The sequence below is a fragment of the Marmota marmota genome, unplaced genomic scaffold (genome assembly GCF_001458135.2).
Source record: "Marmota marmota marmota unplaced genomic scaffold, marMar, whole genome shotgun sequence".
Taxonomy (NCBI): Eukaryota; Metazoa; Chordata; class Mammalia; order Rodentia; family Sciuridae; genus Marmota; species Marmota marmota.
This window is the reverse complement of record NW_026000185.1, coordinates 950,282-969,309: the sequence shown is the minus strand read 5'-3', so window position 1 is coordinate 969,309 and position 19,028 is coordinate 950,282. Positions and strand designations below refer to the sequence as shown.

Sequence of the window (19,028 nt, the reverse complement as noted above, 5' to 3'; positions counted from 1 at the left end):
GGTAAGTACTCCTCAATCACAGAGCTACTTTCCTGGCCTTTTACAAATTTGTTACTTTATTTTGAGACAGGATCTTGCTGTGTTTCCCAGGTTGGTCTAGAATATATGATCAAACACTCATTCTTTTAAGTGTATGTAACATGCATTAAGAGATCAGATTCTGAATCATAAATGAGAAGTAAATAAGTAATCTATAATGGAAATGTAGCTGGAAAATCCCTGAATATTTGGAAACTAAACAGACTTCAAATCTATGAGTAAAAGAAGAAACCTTAAAGGAATGTTATAAAATATTCTGAACTGGATGAAAATTAAAAGAGAGCATATTGGAATGTATGCAATACAGGTAAACAGTGCTGACAGGGGAAAGTATTAGGATTAAATGTTCATATTAGAAAACATAAAAGGTCTAAAATGATGAACAATCTAAATACTTTTACCATAGATGCTGTGGGTAAGCAAGTATACTAAGAAGTAGTCAGGCAGTTTCTTGACCAACTATACTCTTATCATAACTCTGTTAATCCATTCTTTCACATATTTGCCAAGAGAAACAAAAACCTACATCCACACAAGTTATCACAGGAGCTTTATTCATATAGCCCAGAGCTAGAATCAGCCCAAATCCATCGACAGATGAATGCACAAATAAGAGTTCACATCCATACAACTGAACACTCAACCAAAAACAAACAAAATATTGATATATTATTAGTGTATAAGTTTCAGAAAAACCAGGCTGGGTTAAAAGAATCCAATGTGCTATGTGAAATGCTAGAAAAGGCAACCTTAGTTTTTTTCTTGTTTAGTTGGTGGTGGAGATTGAACCCAGAGCCTCACAGATGCTAGGCAAGTGCTCTATCACTGAGCTTCATCCCTAGCCCCAGCTCTTTTTATTTTATTTAGAGACATGATCTCAATTAGTCTGGCCTTGAACTTGCTCCTGATCTTCCTGCCTCAGCCTCATGAATAGCTGGTGTTATAGCTGTACACCCCCATGACTGGCCCTAAACCTGATGTTCAGTGACACAAACCAGTGGTTTCTTGGGAACAGGTGTGGGAGGAGGATTGAGAAGGGATGCTAGGGGCTGGGCTGTAGCTTGGTTGGTAGAGTGCTTGCCTAGCATGCACAAGGCCCTGGGTTCCGTCCCTAAAACCGCAACAAAGAGGCGGGCGGAGGGTTACTGAGGAACCTTTGGGTGTTTGAGTGATACAGTATTGTGTCTTGATTTTGGTGATGGTTTATTAAGTGCATACATTTGTCAAAACTTGAGAAATATGCTTAAAAAGGATAGATTTTACTGTTTGTAAAACTATATTTCTCAATCGGTCATTTCAATATAAAATAGAAACTTTAAAAATAATTCTTTTTTTTTTAAAGGAGAGAGAATTTTTTGATTTTTTTTTTTTGTTGTTGTTGTTGTTGTTGATGTTTTTGTTTTTGGCGGACACAACATCTTTGTTTGTATGTGGTGCTGAGGATCGAACCCGGGCCGCACACATGCCAGGCGAGCGCGCTTGAGCCACATCCCCAGCCCTAAAAATGATTCTTACAGTGTAAGTAATAATGTGGGTGGGGATGTGGCTCAATCGGTAGCGTGCTCGCCTGGCATGCGTTCGGCCCGGGTTGGATCCTCAGCACCACATACAAAGATGTTGTGTCCACCGAAAACTAAAAAATAAATATTAAAAAAAAAAAAAAATGTGGGTGGATGTGCGTATCCACACAGGTACCTAATGCAGTAGAGGATCCAGCAGTCAAACAGTTGAAAGCAGAGGCCAGTTTTCCCCTCGCACTTTAATGGGTTTCTAGTCCTGAAGATCCCATTAGTTTTTCATGATAAGAATGAAAGCTGGAGAGTGTAAGACATCAATACTGGTATCACTTAGGACATCAGCGGGATTGGGATAAAAGTCCTTTTTGTTTTTTATCTACACAAAGTTGAGAGTCTGTTTTAATTTGCTAAGGACTTCTTGACTTATTTTCCTGAAGGAAGTGATATCATGCATGGTAAATTGTGTCTCTTAGAATCTTGTCTTCTTGTTAAGTTGTTTCCTTGGAAATTTAAAGGCGGTTGTTTCACCTCTTACCTGTTGACTGATCTGCAGGTTATGTTCTCACAAACCTAGTTCTGTTTGATTAAGTCAGTGTAAAGTCTGTACAGACTCACTTAGCATTCAGACCATGAAGCCATTACCTATTCCTAAAAGGTTTTTAACACCAGTAAAAAGAAGGGACTAATAAATGAACTTTGAAATGTAGTGCAGAGTTTTATTCTTTAAATTAAAGAAAATAGTGATTTCATTTGGAGGATTCATTAAGTATATTACACAATTATACCACGGACACAACAGACCTAATTGGTTAGAACTCTTAGACACGCAGCCCTAATGCTCCAGTGTGGGCCCCTTTTCTTCCACTCCCCCAGGTGTTCTTTTTCACTCTCACACCCACCACACCCTTCCCTCCACCCCATCTCCTCAGTCCCCTCCCACCCTCTTCCCGCCCTCTTCTTCCTCTCCTCCCCCTTTCTCCATTCCACAGTTTATAACTGATTTCTCTCAGTTCAACACAGACCTCATTGGTAGAGATTCCTCTAATCCCAGCCTCGGAGATCTTTTAATTTGGATCCCCAGGCCTGGTGGGTCTTACATACTCAGTGTTCACAACGAGCTCTAGGTTTGCGGACATCCTTGTCCAACATCATCCCTCACAGCCATCCCTCTCCCCTGTGGAAATGTACCTGCCTCCAGGCACATCGCAGGTGTCCCTCAGGAGGGACATTTTGAAGCTGGGTGTGATGGTGAGCTCCGTTTTTCTGGATGGTGGGAGGAGCATTTGAGCCCCCAAGTCCAGATTCAGCCTGAGCTTCATACATAGCAAGACCCTGTGTTAAAAAAAAATAGTGGAAATATTTGTCAACGGAAAATTACATTATACCAGAAGTCTCTTCATATTTCACAGTTTTATAATTTTAATTCATATTTACCACCTAAAATGTAAACTGCTTAAAAGCCATGGAATTGATTATTGCAGGTAAATTTTTTTTTTTCTTGTAATTCTGGGCATCAAACCCAGGTCCTCACACATGTGAGGCAAGCTCTCTCCTTCTGATCTACTCGCCCAGTTATAAACTTCACTTGGTGTAGGGGGGCAGTATTGCTGGGGCTTGAACCCAGGGCCTCACATATATCAGGCAGATTTTCTACCAACCAACCTAAATATTTCTTCTTTTAAACCTTGTGTTGTTCACAGAAATTCCAGCACCTACCCAGGAGTCACGTTGGAAAGCTGCTTTAAATTCAGAAGAAATAATCCCAGTGGCAGAAAATACAGCTGAGGTACTAATATAAAATGCTCTGTCAGGGACTTTCCTTCCAAATTGAGTGGGAAGTATCTGTTTTACTCTTGAAGAAACATGTGGCTCACATTTCAACTTAGATAACATTTCAGTGGGCTTTTAAAATGTGCTATCATGAGTCTACTTATTTACTTAATTAAAATAATTCAGTTAAATTTTACAGAAACTATAGATATTAAAATCCTTTTTTCATCTAACAAATTAAGAAAGAATTGTTTTGTCATAGCCATTGTTGAAAAGGGTTGAGGCTAATTGGTTTTCTCATACTAATACTTTCATGTAAATCAGTTCAGTGTTTGGAAACAAGATGTGATATTTATCCAGAATGTTTGAGACCTATCCCATTCTGAATCAGTGATATTCCAGAATGTAGACATCTTAACTGCAAAAGAGCCTCATGCTTAAAAAGACTGGATTTAGCCTCACATATTCTTGAAATATCCTGTTTGTTATTTCAATAAAAGGAGTGAAGAATGGGAAATATATATTTGAACAGCTGCAGTAGACCACTTTAAAATAGTCAGTTCCCAGCCAACTGGCTTGCTAAACTTTTTTACAAATATGCTTTTAGGATTTTGATTCCTTTGAGCACCTGCCACCTCTCCCAGAACCACCACCACTACTCCCTGAACTGGTGGACAAAATCCAGGACACACTCCCTCCCCAGAAGCCAGAGCTCAAAGTGAAGCGTGTGCTGAGACCCATGGGCATCGCCCTGACTTGGAACATCAGCGAGGTCAACCCTGGGTGTGCTCCTGTGGAGAGCTACCACCTCTTCCTGTGCCACGAGAACTCAACTACCAAATTGATTTGGAAGAAAATTGGAGGAATCAAAGCTTTTCCACTCCCAATGGCCTGTACTCTATCTCAGTTATTGACTTCCGACAAGTATTATTTTACTATCCAGTCGAGAGACATTTTTGGGCGATATGGACCATTTTCTGACATAAAATCTGTCCCTGGGTTTTCTACAAATCTTACCTAAAAGAAAAATCTTCAAAAACTTTGTTGTATAGTACATATTTTCCCCCATATTTGAGTTGATTTACAATGTTACCCTTAACACTATTTGCCATTTTACGTGGCCATTTCAGATTGTGAATCCTTTTGTATGGGGACAGTTCTCTCTTATGTATTTGTAAGTGGCTTATAGCTTCACTAATTTTCTATTTGCATTCAGTGTGTTCTTTGTATGTGTTCTCAAACATACACTATGGTGGACCCATTTTGCTAAGGTGTGTTATGAACAATTCCTTTGGAGACTGGAGCTGCTGCTTTTATCAGAAGCTCTATAGCACAAGTGATCACCATTTCCTCTATTGACAATCAAGTCTGATGACTTGCTTGGGTCATTTTAGGTACAGAAAAAATTGGCCCTTTATTGAGGCCAGATCATCTTTGGGGCATATCCCTGCTAAGGTTTCATAAAAAATAAATGTCTTTCCATTCTGTTTAAATTCTAAGGGCTATGAATTTGTGCCCCTTGTATTTTATTTTATTTTATTTTATTTTATTTTATTTTATTGACTATGTTAGTCTTTTGGAGAAATAGTCTGGAGGTTTTCCCTAAGTGTATTTGTATACTTATATACATAAAATGTGTTAAACATTGTGTGCTGTGTACACAAAATCATAGAACATCTCTTATAAAAAAACATTGTCTAACCACACTGGTTCAGTTGTGGAGTTGTCCACTGCAGACTAAGGCTTTAATTTGCTGATTCCCCAAATGCTGCCCTTACTACTCAGAGGACATAACACCAAAGCCCTAATGGCTAGGTCTCCTTGTGCTTGTCCCCAAGGGCATACAAGCACCCCTGAGATGGACCGAGAGAACAGACTTGAGAAGTGGAATTCAGGCTCAAGGGAGACCGACCTTGTGGACAGCTAATAACCGGGATGTCGGGAAAACAGGAAGATCGTCTGAAAGAGAGGCATTCTTTCCTGGCAAATAGTCAAAAGTTCCAAAAGTAAATAACTGAACAGGGCAGGAGGCTGAGCAGGAGAATCACAGGTTTCAGGCCAGCCTGGGGAACTTAGCAAGGCCCCATCTCAAAAATGGAGGGCCTGTGGGTTCCATTGCTAGTACTTTGTATAAAAAACACAAACAGGTTATGGTTTCCTTGGCATTTTGTGGATGATGCCCATCTTCAGTAATATCCTGTTGTGTTTTTCAGTTGCCTGTGTCTTAACAAAACATTACAGTAGAAAGAGCCACATTCTGAAGTGCATCTCACTGGACGAGCTGCTCGCTGAGAGGTCCGTTTAGAACTCAGCAGCAAAGGATGTCCTGCAGCACAGAACAAGGAGCTCGCCGCACGTGAATCTGTCACCCTCAGGTCGATGGAAACTAGATGTTCGCTGGTAAGTGAAGCCCAAAGACTTGACGTCCTATCAAGATTCTGGCGCCCTTCGCCAACGTGAAACTGCATGCCCCTGCAGCAGGCCATCTGGAAAGTGGGGTGTGCAGGCTCCAGCAGAGAGCGTCAGGCGTCAGGACCAGCAGGGAGGCTGATGTGGAAGCAGACATCTGAATGTGAGTGGCTCAGACAGCGTTGGTATTTCTTGCCTTTGGCAGAGGCAGGGACAAAATTCTCAGCTGTCAGTGACACCAGAAGATAGCCAGCCCAAGGGCAAGGAAGTCCTGCCGGCCAGCACAGTCACCCCACAAGGTGCCACCTGGGCTTGCAGATTAGTGGGAAGCTTTATGCCTCCATCAAGTTACAGGAGGAAACATAAGCCAGCATCAGATGTGACTCACCTGGCTCGTGGAATCCCCAGGAGTCCCAGAGATCTGGGCTTGGGAACCGGGCAGGTATAATTCACAACGACCTTGGCATTCTGCCTCACCATGAAGCAATACTTTAATAATGCATTTTAATACATTTAAGAAAATAATGCTTTTAAGAAAATAATGCTCTTAATAAAATACTTTTAATAAACTTTAAAGATGGGGAAGTAGGCCCAAGGAGCTTATAAGACTTTCCCAAGGTCACCAAGACCCAAAGAATAAGTGGGGCTGGAATTCAAATCTAGTTCTTGGTTCTGGGGTACATGTTCTTCCTGTGGGGACTAGGTGGACACAGCAGAGTGTACACTGTCCCCGCTGCCTTGGGTCTCCGTGGAAAGCCCTGGCTCACAAGGTGAACTAGGGAAGCAAACCTTTCATTTGTCCTCAGTTAAAGGTGGGTGACTGAAACATCTTTTGCTGCCTGCAGCTCCTGTAGCAGACTTTAGCCACAGGAGGAATAGGCACAGCGTGGGCAGCTCCGTGCTCGGCCATGTGTCTGATGGGAGTGGTGTCAGGGACCGATTGAGAGCCGCTCTCTAGGCGAGCTCTTTGCGGCTCCCTTCGGGTATACCTGGCAGGTGAGGCACGGAGGATGGAGCACAGCCATGGGAGAAATGAGAAGCACTTTATTACTCACAGGTCCACAAGAGAAGAGGCTGAGCACAAGGGCCAGTGAGAAATCCAGACTGCAGGGTGCTCAGCCAGTGCTTGGGAATAAGAGCAAAGGACCTTTGGGCCTAACGTATCTAACGGGGTCCAGTACATTTACCTAAGTAGGTCCCTTGAGGGCCTCTGATTGGTGGCTCCTTTGCTTTCTTGCTCCCCGTCACTGGTTGAGCACCCTGTAGACTCTGCATTTCACACTGGCCCCATAGTCACCCCTCTTGTCTTGTGGACCTATAAGTAATAAAGTGCTTCTAATTTCTCCTGTGGCTGTGCTGCACCTGTGCCTCACCTGTGGGGATTAGATGGACACAACAGAGTGTCCCTCTGCCCAGTCAGGGCTCTCCTAGAGACCAAGTCTCATGGAAGGAATCCTAGCAGGTCAGACAAGAGCTGTAGGATGCCTGGGAGAGGGACGCTTGGTCACGGTTTGGACACGGTTTGGACACTACCGGTCAGCTCTTGGTTGCTATGACAAAATGCCTTAAAACGTTAAAACAGGAAAGATTGGCTTTGTCTCATAGTTTTGAGGGTTTTTGTCCATGGTCCTTCTCCACTGTTTTGGGCCTGTGACAAGACGTCATTATGGTGGAAGCACATGGCAGAGGACACTGCTCACCGCATGGGCCCCACTGTCCCCCTTCCTGTCACCCTCAGTGACCTCACTTCCTTCATTAGGGCACATCTCCTAAAGGTTCCACCACTTCCCAGTAGCGCATGGGTTGGGGACCAGGCCTTCAGTAGTTGGGCCTTCAGGGACATTCAGATCTAAACCAGTCCAGACAGTCAGGCACCGGGCTGTCCCGTGAAGGGCACAGCAAAAATCTACAGGCACCTCTGTGGGCCGCTGAGGCCTGGGCTGGGGTTTAGCCACTCTCCTTTGAGGGAGACCTCAAGACCGAATTAGAGAAAATTGCAACAGTGAGATAATGTGAAATACCCAGGACAAGCAAGTCCTTATTGGTAAGTGATGAAAACCAGTAATGACAATAAAAGCAAGCATAGAAAACAGTGACTAAGGATGAGAAGTACCTTGTTTCCTAACTGCTAATTCACTGCGACAAGGTGGTCACCAGATGTGTCACTCAGATATCCATGGAAATAAAAAATATCCTTTAAAACTATGTTAACAAATTCCCAGTAGAAAAGTATAAACAAGGCACAAATCAAAAATTTCTTTTTACCACCCACTCTAGGAGGTAATCACTGTTAGCGGATTAATGTATTTCCTTCAAGACTCTTACAATGCATGTGTCTATAGGGTCCTGACAAATGGCCCTCAAAGCTGCGCCACCCACATTCCACTAACAGTATGGAGTACACCCTCCCCAACACTGGTCTTTAATTGTAAGGTGATCCAGAAATTCCGGATCTTCTCAAGACTTGTGTTTTGTTTTTTTTTATTTATTTAATTGCATAATAATTGTACATATATGGGATTCAGCATAATCTGACGCATGCATATAATGTGCAATAATCAAATCAGGATAATTAACAATTTATCATTTCTTTATGATGGGAACCTTGGCAATCCTCCCTTCTAATTCTTTATAAAATGCATAGTAAGTTGTGAAGAATCGTCGTCCTACTGGCTACAGAGTAATCTGGTGTTCTGTCCAAGCCCTCTCCTCCCTGCTCCCTTCCTCAACTCTAGTGACTACTCTTCTACTTGGCACTTCTGTGACGTCAACTTTTTTGGCTTGCACATAGGAGTGACCAAATGGGATGTTAATCCCCTGAACTAATGTCCTGCTGTTGATAAGTTGGGACTCACAGGTTCGGGGGGGCGGGGGTGTCAGTTTGGATTGGGAGAGCTGGTTTTCAGTCTTCCTCGTATCATTTAATATGTATCCATAAGTAGGTGGCTTTACCTTTCTTTTTAGTACAGGGGATCTAAGCCAGGGGCAATTTACCACTGAGCCACATCCCCAGCCCTTTTTATATTTTAGTTTGAGACAAGGTCTTGCTGACTTGCTGGTACTGGTGGCTTTACCTTTCTGAATGTGTCTCCTCAACTAAAATGAGAGAATTTATGTAGTCAGATCTCTAAAGTCAGCAAGCCATCTCTCAAGAAAAGGAGGACAGTAAAACCCCATCCCCACCTCTGTTAAGGGGATGGTGAAAGCAAGCCTGGTGCAGTTTTCCAGATAAATATTATCTTGAAAGACACTGGCTTGCTTACGTGTGCTGGGAATGAGGGCAAATTGGTGCTGTCTGCAGAAAGCTGCTCTCTTGCTCACATAGCAGGACTGCTGCTCACACAGGGAACAAAGCAAACTGATGACATCACTGCTCCTGTAGCCTAGCTTATAAAACCCCACCCCTGTGGTCACTCGTGTGGAGTTGAGGACACTGTACAGGATGAGTAACACTTGTCCAGCTGCACACCACTCGACAGGGTGCCATCAGGGATGGAAGCACTATTTCTGGCATTCACCATGACAGCAAAGGTGCTATTTGTCCGACCTGTCACCACTGGACTTTCTGGAGTGGCATCATGAGGGATGCTGGTGCTATCCGGACCTTCCCATATTTTTCAATAAATCCTAACTCACATGCCATCTCCAGGGGTTTTCTTTGGCTTCTCAACAAACTAACCCACTGTCCAAGCACAATTGGATTGTGGACACAACTTTCAACCCTCAAAAATTACAAAACATAAAAATTATATCAGAATTGGAAGACTCAGAATGTGATTTGGAAACTGAGGTTCTTAGGGTCTGCTTCACAATTCATTGATTTCAGTCTAATAGGATGGATCCTGCGAGTGTCTGTTTATGGAGGTTGCTGGAGTGTGCAGCATGGAGACTCATGTGAGCCACACTATTTGTATTTTTTGTATTTATTACCCTTTTTGATGGCTCATTTTTGTCTTTGCCTTCCTTCTGCTGGAATTCTGCTTATCCGAGCAATTGGTTGTTTCTCTGTTCTTTTAGTGACTCCTCAAATGTCAACATATATTACATTAAAACTTTTCATTATGGAAATTTCCAAACATACAAAAGCGGAAGGATTGATACAATAAAATCCATGTTATCTGTCAAATAAAAATCAAATCTAGCCTCAGGTAAGAAGAGAACCTATTAAAAAGTACTCACTATAACAGGGAGAGGCCACAACCACAAGGTCTGCAAGGCCCTCATAATAAGGGCTGGAATGGTTTTCTCTTACAGGGAGAAGTAAAGCAAGTCTAGAAATAACTGGGCCTGGGGGTGAGGTGATTCAGCACTTGACAAAAAAGGTTTCCACTCATGGCTTTTTCTGAGGTGTTGGCAGGGGAGGGACCCCATAGTCCACTGCTTGGTTAAAGACCTAATTCTCACTGAAATTCTCTGGGAGAGAGGCCAGACTACAGCATGCCAAGTCCTGTCAGCCGGCGGTTTGTCTGGACTGGCCAGTGGACACACTTCACTTACCATTTGTGGGATGGAAATCTGGGTAATTGGAGGGTCTGCGTCTGGCCTTGTCACAGGTCACCAAATTGACCTCAGTCTCCCCTAAGGGACACAAGAAGGGTTTTTCTGCAGCCAGCAATATCAAAAGAGCATTTCCAGAAAGTTCAAGAGACTTGAGATATGGGAGGGGTGGGTGGCAGGAACCATTATGGAAATCAGAGTTGCCAACTAAGCCCAATCTAGATTACAGCCTCTTAAGACACCAAGAGTTTGTGGCAGAACCTGGGGGAAAGGTGGCGGGAGCCTGGTGTCAGGAAACCAGAGGAGGGCACTGGTCCTTGGCCAGTTCCTGGTGCTACGAGATGAAGACCCCTTCTGGGAGTGGCTGAAGGACACTGGTGCCAATGCCAAGCAATCCGACATGCCTGCGGGTGCCCTGGGAGTAGTGTGGTCTCTGTGACGTCCTCTGGGGCCCTCAGTCCCAGCCCCGTGTCCGTCCCCTCCCAGGCCTCTAACCTCTAGAAGGTCGCTGTGGTCCTGCTCCCCTCTGCTGTGCTCAGGGGTCCTCACCATTTCAGCTTCTGGGGACTCTCCCTCTTGGATGCATCTCCCTCCTCCTTCCCCTGCCAGTTCCTTGGGCACAGTTGCCATCTTTCCTGCATGGATTCCTGGCTCCTTCCCTCACCCACCTCCACTTCTGGTCTGCGTGATGCCATGTGGCTCCTTTTGGGCAGAACAGACACTTCCTTGTAAAGTTTGTAGCAATAATGTCCGTGGCCTTCGTGGCATTAAAAGAGCATCTCATAATGATCTCATAATGGAATAGAGGCCATTACAGGGCCAGGACTTGGGCACCTTCTGAGCTGCAGCCTGGGAATGTGGGCTTTTGCACTGGCCAGGGGAATGTGACCTTTTGAACACAGCCAAGTCTGCAAAGGCCGTGACCTTATGGTGAACGGTGCAGCTGGCTCTGAGTGCTCCTAGAGAGTCCTGGCAATCCGTCAGGTTCAGCCTCTGTCAAGATAACTTACTGCGCCTGTTCCATTCCTGTCCATGCAGTTTGTGGAATTTTGTCTTCTCCTTCTCCTGCCCTTCAGAAGATTTCATCTCACTCCAGTCAGAATGGCAATTATCAAGAATACAAGCAACAATAAGTGTTGGCGAGGATGTCGGGGAAATGGTACATTTAATACATTGCTGGTGGGACTGCAAATTGGTGCAGCCACTCTGAAAAGCAGTGTGGAAACTCTTCAGAAAACTTAGAATGGAAACACCATTTGACCCAGCTCTCCCACTCCTCAGTCTATACTCAAAGGATTTAAAATAAACATACTACAGTGACATAGTCACATCAGTGTTTACAGCAGCTCAATTCACAGTAGTTAAACTATAGAACCAACCTAGATGCCCTTCAACAGAAGAATGGATAAAGAAAATGTGGTACATATACACAATAGAATATTACTCAGCCTTAAAGAAGAATGAAATTATGGCATTTGCAGGTAAATGCATGGAACTAGGAAATATGCTAAGTGAAATAAACCAGTCCCAAAAAACTAAAGGCCAAATGTTTTCTCTGATAATCGGATGCTGAACCATAATGAAGTGGAGTAGTGAAAAATGAAGGCACTTTGGATTGTGCAGCAGGGAGGGTGGGCCTGTGGAGATGGGAAGGACAATAGAATGGACAGACATTATCATGCTATATCCATGCATGATCACACTACTGGTGTGACTCCACTTGTATACACAGTGTCAAAATGCATTCTATTGTCATGTAGAATTCTTTAGAACAAAATTTAAAAAAAAATTCCAGAACATGACCTCTTAAGAAATCCTATACTGAACATCAGAATAGCTGTTGACTTTTAAAGCAATTGAGCTTAATAATAAACCCATATAAATACAGTAAAAAAAAAATTCCAGCTCATGCCAACCTCCTTTCATCTAAACTTCAGATAACTTCTTGAGCCCCCACTAGCTACACAATTATTGTGCTGCAGACCTGTGACATATAGTTTTATTCATAATATTTTAATATTGACATTTTTTCCAGCATTGACCAAATTTTTTCAATATTTCTGTCATCTTTCCAAACAAGAAAAGGATAGCATGCCTTGACTTCAATTTCCTTACCCTAGATACATGGCCATATAGAGTTTTAGACCCACTTTCAAAAAACAAACAAAAACAGATAATTATGACTGTTTCCAGTGAGTATCTGTTTGATTTCCTGGCATTTTACCCAGTATCTGTCCTCACCATTTTTTCTTCTATTCCTCACTTTTCTTCTTTTGATTAGGGGATACCAGTATTTTATTCTCCCATAAGCCGTGTGTCTCAGACACCTTTACCACCCTGCTCTGGGTTGTGCTCAGCTGGGTATAACATGGCATATGGTAAATATTCCCACTAGAATTCTGGAGACACCATTTGTCGTCTGGCCTCAATTTATTAAAAAGAGGTGTGTTGGGAGTTTTTTTTTTTTCATGTAAGTTATCTGATTTTTCCTACTTATAGCTTTTAATATCATCTCTTTAGTTAGTCAGGGTGATGTAGTAAGAACCATGTAGCACCAATGACAAAGTAGTTTTGCCAAAATGTTCCATCTGGCTGGGTGTGGGGTTGCACGCCACGATTCCAGCCACTCGGGAGACGGGAGCCTGAGGATCACAAGGTCAAAGTCAGCAACATTTATTTATTTATTTATTTATTTATTTATTTATTTATTGATTGGGTGATTCTCCTTAATGCTTTAAAACATTAGAAGAAATATATTGTATTAGATTGAGGACTACAGTATTGAATAATTAGGGAACCCCTATAGATTCAATATGAAAAACAATCTGTCAGATCAAGATGACATTAGAACTATTTGTGGTTTTCTGTGTTGAGCTTTTTGAGGTGGTGAGATTCCTTATTGAGTCTTCCTGGTTTGGTTTCATCAGGATCTGGGACCTTCAGAGGATGCCCAGGGCTTTCTGCTTCCCACTAAGTTTCCGTGGGTGTGGAGGTAGTGATCACACTAGCACATGTTGGGAAAATTCTCTATTGTGCTCAGACACCTACTAGATTTCTGGTGGATCCCAGGAGCTAATCCCTGACCCTGCAGCCAGGTCTCTCCCGGTGAGGTGTACAGTCTCTTGTGCTTTTCTGAAGGGAAGTTCCATGTACCCGAGATGTCAAATCTGGTTTGGTCCCTGTGTGCAGGGAGTCGTCCTCAGCAGTTTTGTGAGACCCTCAACAACTTAGTGAGAAAGTCTTTGTCTCAAAATGAAAGAAATATAAATAAAAAGGACAGGGGCTATAGCTCAGTGGTTAAGTTCTGTCCTCAGTACCCCTCACCCCTGATTACACCTGATTCTGGTAGGCCTTTAGACAACTACAGGGGGCTGGGGAGGTGCTCAAGTGGGAGCACGCTCTCCTGGCATGTGCGGGGCACTGGGTTCCATCCTCAGCACCACATACAATTGAAATAAAGATGTTGTGTCCACAAGATAACTAAAAAATAAATATTAAAAATTCTCTCTCTCTCTCTCTCTCTCTCTCTCTCTCTCTCTCTCTCTCTTTAAAAAAAATAAACGTGACTACAGGTTTACAGGTGACATGGGGGCTAGAGGGGCACTCTACACAACAGCTCAGGGACTCAGTCAAATCCAGAGTGTGTGGAATTCTATATAATAAATTACTCAGTTTCTCAACAAATAAAAAGGGAAGGGACTTTTGTAAACATTTTTAAACACCATAAGAGACTTATATACTAAAAGCATAAAGTAAAAAGGATTTTGTTTAGATCTTGATTCCAACAACCTGATAAGACTTTTGTGAGACAGTTGGGGAAATCTGAACATTGAATAGGTATTTGTTTTGGGTTTAAGGAATCATGGTTTAGATTTTAAGAACTCATTATTGATCTTTTTAGGTATGTGCTACAGTTTGGATCCGGAATGTTCCCCAAAGGCTCATATATTAAAGGCTTAGCCCCAGACTTGGTGCTATTGAGAGACAGTGGAAACTCTTAGGAGATGGGGTCTAGTGGGACATCTTAGGTGATTGGAAGCATGCCCTTGAAGGGAATTGTGGGACCCCGATCTCTCCCTCTCCCAGTTTGCTTCTCAGCCACCGTGAGGAGAGTGGCTTTTGATGCCATGTACCCTTGCCATGATACACTGCTCACTACGGGCTAAAAAGCAACAGGGCCAATCAAACTTGGCCTGAAAACTCCAAAAGTATAAGTCAAAATGAAACTTTCTTCCTTTTAAGTTGATTGTCTGTGGTATTTTGTTATAGTAACAGAAAACTAACTAGCATAGTATAATGGTATTTTGGATATGTTTGTTAAACTTACATATATATCTATATCTATCTATCTATCTATATTATCTCCTCCCTTAGGATAAAAGGAGATGACTGTACTGTAGATGACTGTACTATTACTGGATAAAATATCATATCTAAAAATTATTTTAAAATACACTGGGATGAAAAGAGAATCAGTAAGAGAGGCATGTTGAAATCACCTGTATCATTGTACTGTGGTCTATTTGAGTCCTTTTGTTGAGGAGGGTCTGTCTTATGTAATTAGATACACCAACATTTGGGGCATAAATATTTACATTTGCTATGTCTTTTGTTGGATTATTCCCTTTACTCTTATGAAGTGATCTTCTTTGCCTCTTCTGATTAACTTTGGCATGAAGTCTACTTTGTTAGTAGAAGTCCAGTCCTGGTTGTTTGTAAATACATTTTGTCCGTCTCTTTTAATTGGAGAATTGAGATAATTTGGCTTCAGTGTTACTGTAGAGTGATGTTTATTAATTCCTGCCATTTTGATTTACTTGTAAAGTTTGATTTGGTCCCTTTCTCATTGTTTAGCTGCTCTTCAAATGAGATTTGTTCATCTGTGTGCTTTGGGATTTGTTTTATTTCTTCTGTGGATTTCTAAGGATTTTCTGTAGTATCAGCTTAGTAGTCTTTAATTCTTTCAGTTTCTGTTTATCTTGGAAGTTTTTATTTCTTCTTTGATGCTGAAGGATAGCTTTGCTGGAATAGCAGCAGTCTTGGTTGACAGTTATTTGAAGCCTTCGTGGATTTTAGTGTTTGTGTAGAGAAATCAGAAGTAATTCTAATTTGCTGCCTAAATGTGACCTGATATTTTTCTCTTGAGTCTCTTAGAACCCTATTTTTGTTCTGTACATTAGGCATTTAAACTATAAGACGACATGGAGAGGCTCTTTCCCTACCTTGTCTATTTGGGGTTCTGAGTGCTTCCTATATCTGGACGTCCATCTCACTCCAAGTTTTGAAAAATTTTCTTTATTTCCTTGAAGAGACCATCCATGTCATTAGCCTACATCTCAACTCTCTTTGATTCTGGGGCTTGAACTCAGGGCCACTCAACCACTGAGCCCCATCCCAGCCCTATGTTGTATTGTATTTAGAGACAGGTCTCACTGAGTTGCTTAGGGCCTGGCTGTTGCTGAGGCTGGCTTTGAACTTGCGATCCTCCGGCCTCAGCCTCCTGAGCCGCTGGGATCACAGTCGTGCACCACCGCACCCGGCTCCAGTGAGTCTTTTTTTTTTTTTTTGATATTTGCTTTTTTGTAGTTGTGCACAATAACTTTTATTTATTTTTATGTGGTGCTGAGGATTGAACCCAGGGCCTGGCACATGTGAGGCGAGGCTTCTACCGCTGAACCCTAACCCCAGCCCCTCCAGTGATCCTTAAACTTGGTCTCTCTGTGTTTTCCCAGAATTCTTGTATCTTCTGGTCGTGGTTACTTAGTTTCTTTTCTTGAATGCTGTCTGAATGTTCAAGGCCAGCCACTGTGTTTTGCTCTGAGATTCTGTCTTCACCATCATCTACTCTCTTAGAGAGACTTTGAACTGACTTTTTAAAAAACCTTTCTTTTTCTAATACACACACACACACACACACACACACACACGCACAGTTGCAGATGGACACAATACCTTATTTTATTTGTTTTTATTTTATGTGGTGCCGGGGATCAAGCCCAGTGCCTCACACATGCTAGGCGAGCATCTACCACTGAGCCCCAACATCCTGGCCCCTCAGCTGACGTTTTATTTGATGTTTTTGTGTCTTTCTTTTCAAAGATTTCTGTTTGGTTCTTATCAGTCTCTTTCTCCTTATTGAATTTCTCATTCACATCCTGTACTGACTTCCTTAATCATTCAGTTTTACGGTGTTCTCTTGGAATTTATTAATCATTTTATAATTATTCTTTTGAATTCTTTATCTGGTATTTTACCACTTCAATCTCTTTGGAGCACTGGTGGTGACTCGTGGACTTTAGGAGGTGTCACGTCACCTTGCGTTTCCGTTTCTGTGTTCCTGCATTGGGTCTTCTGCCTCTGCCGGGATGCATCTCTCTTACTCAGATGCGTGGCCTTTGGGGCACAGGTGTCCCTTGCCATTTGTGCTTTGATATCAGGTGGTCCTGGTTCAGATAGGAGGTGTCACCGAAAAGCTCATGTGTGGGACGATCCTGAGAGGTGTGGCCTAGCCTGCACTGACCCACTGATGGGGTCAACTAGGGGCAACGGGAGCAGGCCAGCTGTGCCTCGAGGGCTTCACTTTCCACCTGAAGCCACGCACTGAGCTGCTTTCCTGACTCTGTCCTTCTGCCCAGATGTTCTACCTCAACTGGGGCCAGAGCAATGGACTTGGTGGCCTTGGACTGTGACCTCTGAAGCCGTGAGCCCCAGATGAATTTTTCCTCCTCTAAAATTGTTCTTATCAGCTCTTTTGTTCACAAAAATGAAAAAAAAAACACAGGTTTTTGTTAATTTTTCAACATATTTAAAAAAAATTTTTTTGTACCAGGGATTAAACTCGGTCACTCAGCCACCGAACCACATCCTCAGCCTGCATCACCCCTAAAACCCTGGTTTTCATTTTATTTAGAGGCCGGGTCTCACTGAGTTGCTTAGCACCTCACTTTTGCTGAGGCTGACTTTGAACTCACCATCCTCCTGCCTCAGCCTCCCAAGCCTCTGGGATTACAGGCAAGCACCACTGCACCTGGCTCCAGTGGGTTTTGTAGTGTAGTTTCTTTGTTAGTTCTTTGGTGATGGTTCGTGTATTTTGATACAGTTTATATTGTGTCAGAGCTTGAGATTCCACTTTCCCTGTAGGTCTCAAAGAGGAGGATCCTTCCTGTAGATCTGGGAATTGTGTTGTACACAGCAGAGGGTGTGGGGTGCACATTCTGTGACTGTTCTCCATTTACCAGCTCTGAATATTCTAAAGGGGTATGGGCGTAATCTAGATTGAGATTCCTCTCGGGTGAGGTGCCCACGTCTGTTAGTCCTCTCTGGTTTTGCTGTAGGAATGGATGTCCACAAGTGGAAATGCAGGCCCTCCGTAGCCGTTCCTACTTGGGATCTCGTTGGTAGTTAGTTTGGGGTGCACTGTCTCTTGACTGGGTTTAGCTCAGCAGCGGTCCCTACCCTGAGGTGCGCTACTCTCACTGTTTGAGTTGTAAGGCACAGAACACCTGGAAATAGAGCCTTCCTCTAATCCACCATCTTGAGTTCCCTGGGGATCTTTAAAACACCAACATGTCTTGGACCGACTTTTAAAAATACCTCTGCAGCTTCAGGCATTCATGATTCACTTCTTCCTCTTGCCATTTTTACAAAAACTCTCAGCTTTAGAAATAATTCAGGAATATATTTTGGCTATATTTTGACATTGTGATTTATGTAATAGACGTAGAGATCTGAATGAAGTCAGCTTCTTACATAGTCCATTTGGGATGATGAGTGATGAAGGATTCTTGACTTCTGACCTGGCCTTTGCTAGAATCGACCACAAAACCAACTGTTAACCTAAAGCATATTGTACCAAGGAGGGTCCTTTGATTGCAAGCAAGTGTGTTGGGGAATGTTTTCTAGGAAATCAATGGCTAATTCCCAGAAAGAAAAGAAAATCTGGGCAGAGTCTCTTTGGAATGCTTTCCTCCAAAGATACCAGATAATCTGTGGGGACTTACCTAAAGTTGAAATTCTCTGTTGATGGACTTTCCCTCTTGTCTGTCCTTGATTAGCAACTTGCTGTGGGATGGGATAATGTGATTGACATTCCCACCAGGATTGTGTGAAATGTGTGAGTTCCCTCTAAGAAATGCTGGGTCCTGCTACCCAAGAGTGGGGAAGGAGATGCCAAGCAGCTAGGAACTCTCCCACTAAGCTCATCCCCAGCCATTTGTATTCTTTCTTTCTTTTGGGGGGTGGGTACCAGGGATTGAACTCGGGGGTACTCAACTACTGAGCCACATCCTCAGCCCAATTTTGTATTTTATTGGAGACAGGGTCTTACTGAGTTGCTTAGCGCCTCACTGTTGCTGAGGCTGGCTTTGAAGTCATGATCCTCCTGTCTCAGCCTCCCAAGCCACCGGGATTACAGCTGTGCACCACCATGCCCAGCTTTTATTCTTTACTTTGAGACAGCATTTTGCCAAATTGCCCAGGCTGGCTTCAAACTTGTGATCCTCCTTTTTCAGCCTCTGTAGTTGTTGGGACTACAGGCATGCACCACTGTGTATGACATATTCTGTCTATTAAGTGATATATCACTGCAAATACCCAGGAAAGCTTAACCGTATCCTCTGTCCTTCTCTGGGAAACTGGATATCAGTTCAGGAGCTGAGACCTTGAACTTGTGCCTTTAAGTCGCCTCTAAGTAGGACCTATGCTGACTGTGTTCTTGGCTGCCACCTGGTGGTGGTGATGATGGGGCCACTTCTATACCTGATTCTGAAGGAGGGAAGAGATGTTGCTTAGACAGGG

At 43.0% G+C, this 19,028-nt stretch overlaps 1 protein-coding gene across 10 annotated transcripts in view; it reads left to right on the top strand.

Annotated features, from left to right (window-relative positions):
• The window catches only part of Atf7ip2 (activating transcription factor 7 interacting protein 2), a 38,640-nt gene extending 27,313 nt beyond the window's left edge, over positions 1 to 11,327 (top strand). For 7 of the 10 annotated variants that reach the window (XM_048789176.1, XM_048789179.1, XM_048789180.1 and 4 more), the window contains 2 exons: positions 3,257 to 3,342; positions 3,934 to 4,972. In XM_048789176.1, the coding sequence (XP_048645133.1) occupies positions 3,257 to 3,342; positions 3,934 to 4,347 (500 nt within the window). In that variant the 3' untranslated portion in view covers positions 4,348 to 4,972. Of the gene's footprint in view, positions 1 to 3,256; positions 3,343 to 3,933; positions 4,973 to 5,539 lie in introns of those variants that run through there. The other 3 variants (XR_007342595.1, XM_048789177.1, XM_048789178.1) reach the window with 3 other exon arrangements.
• Positions 11,328 to 19,028: the final 7,701 nt, after the last annotated feature.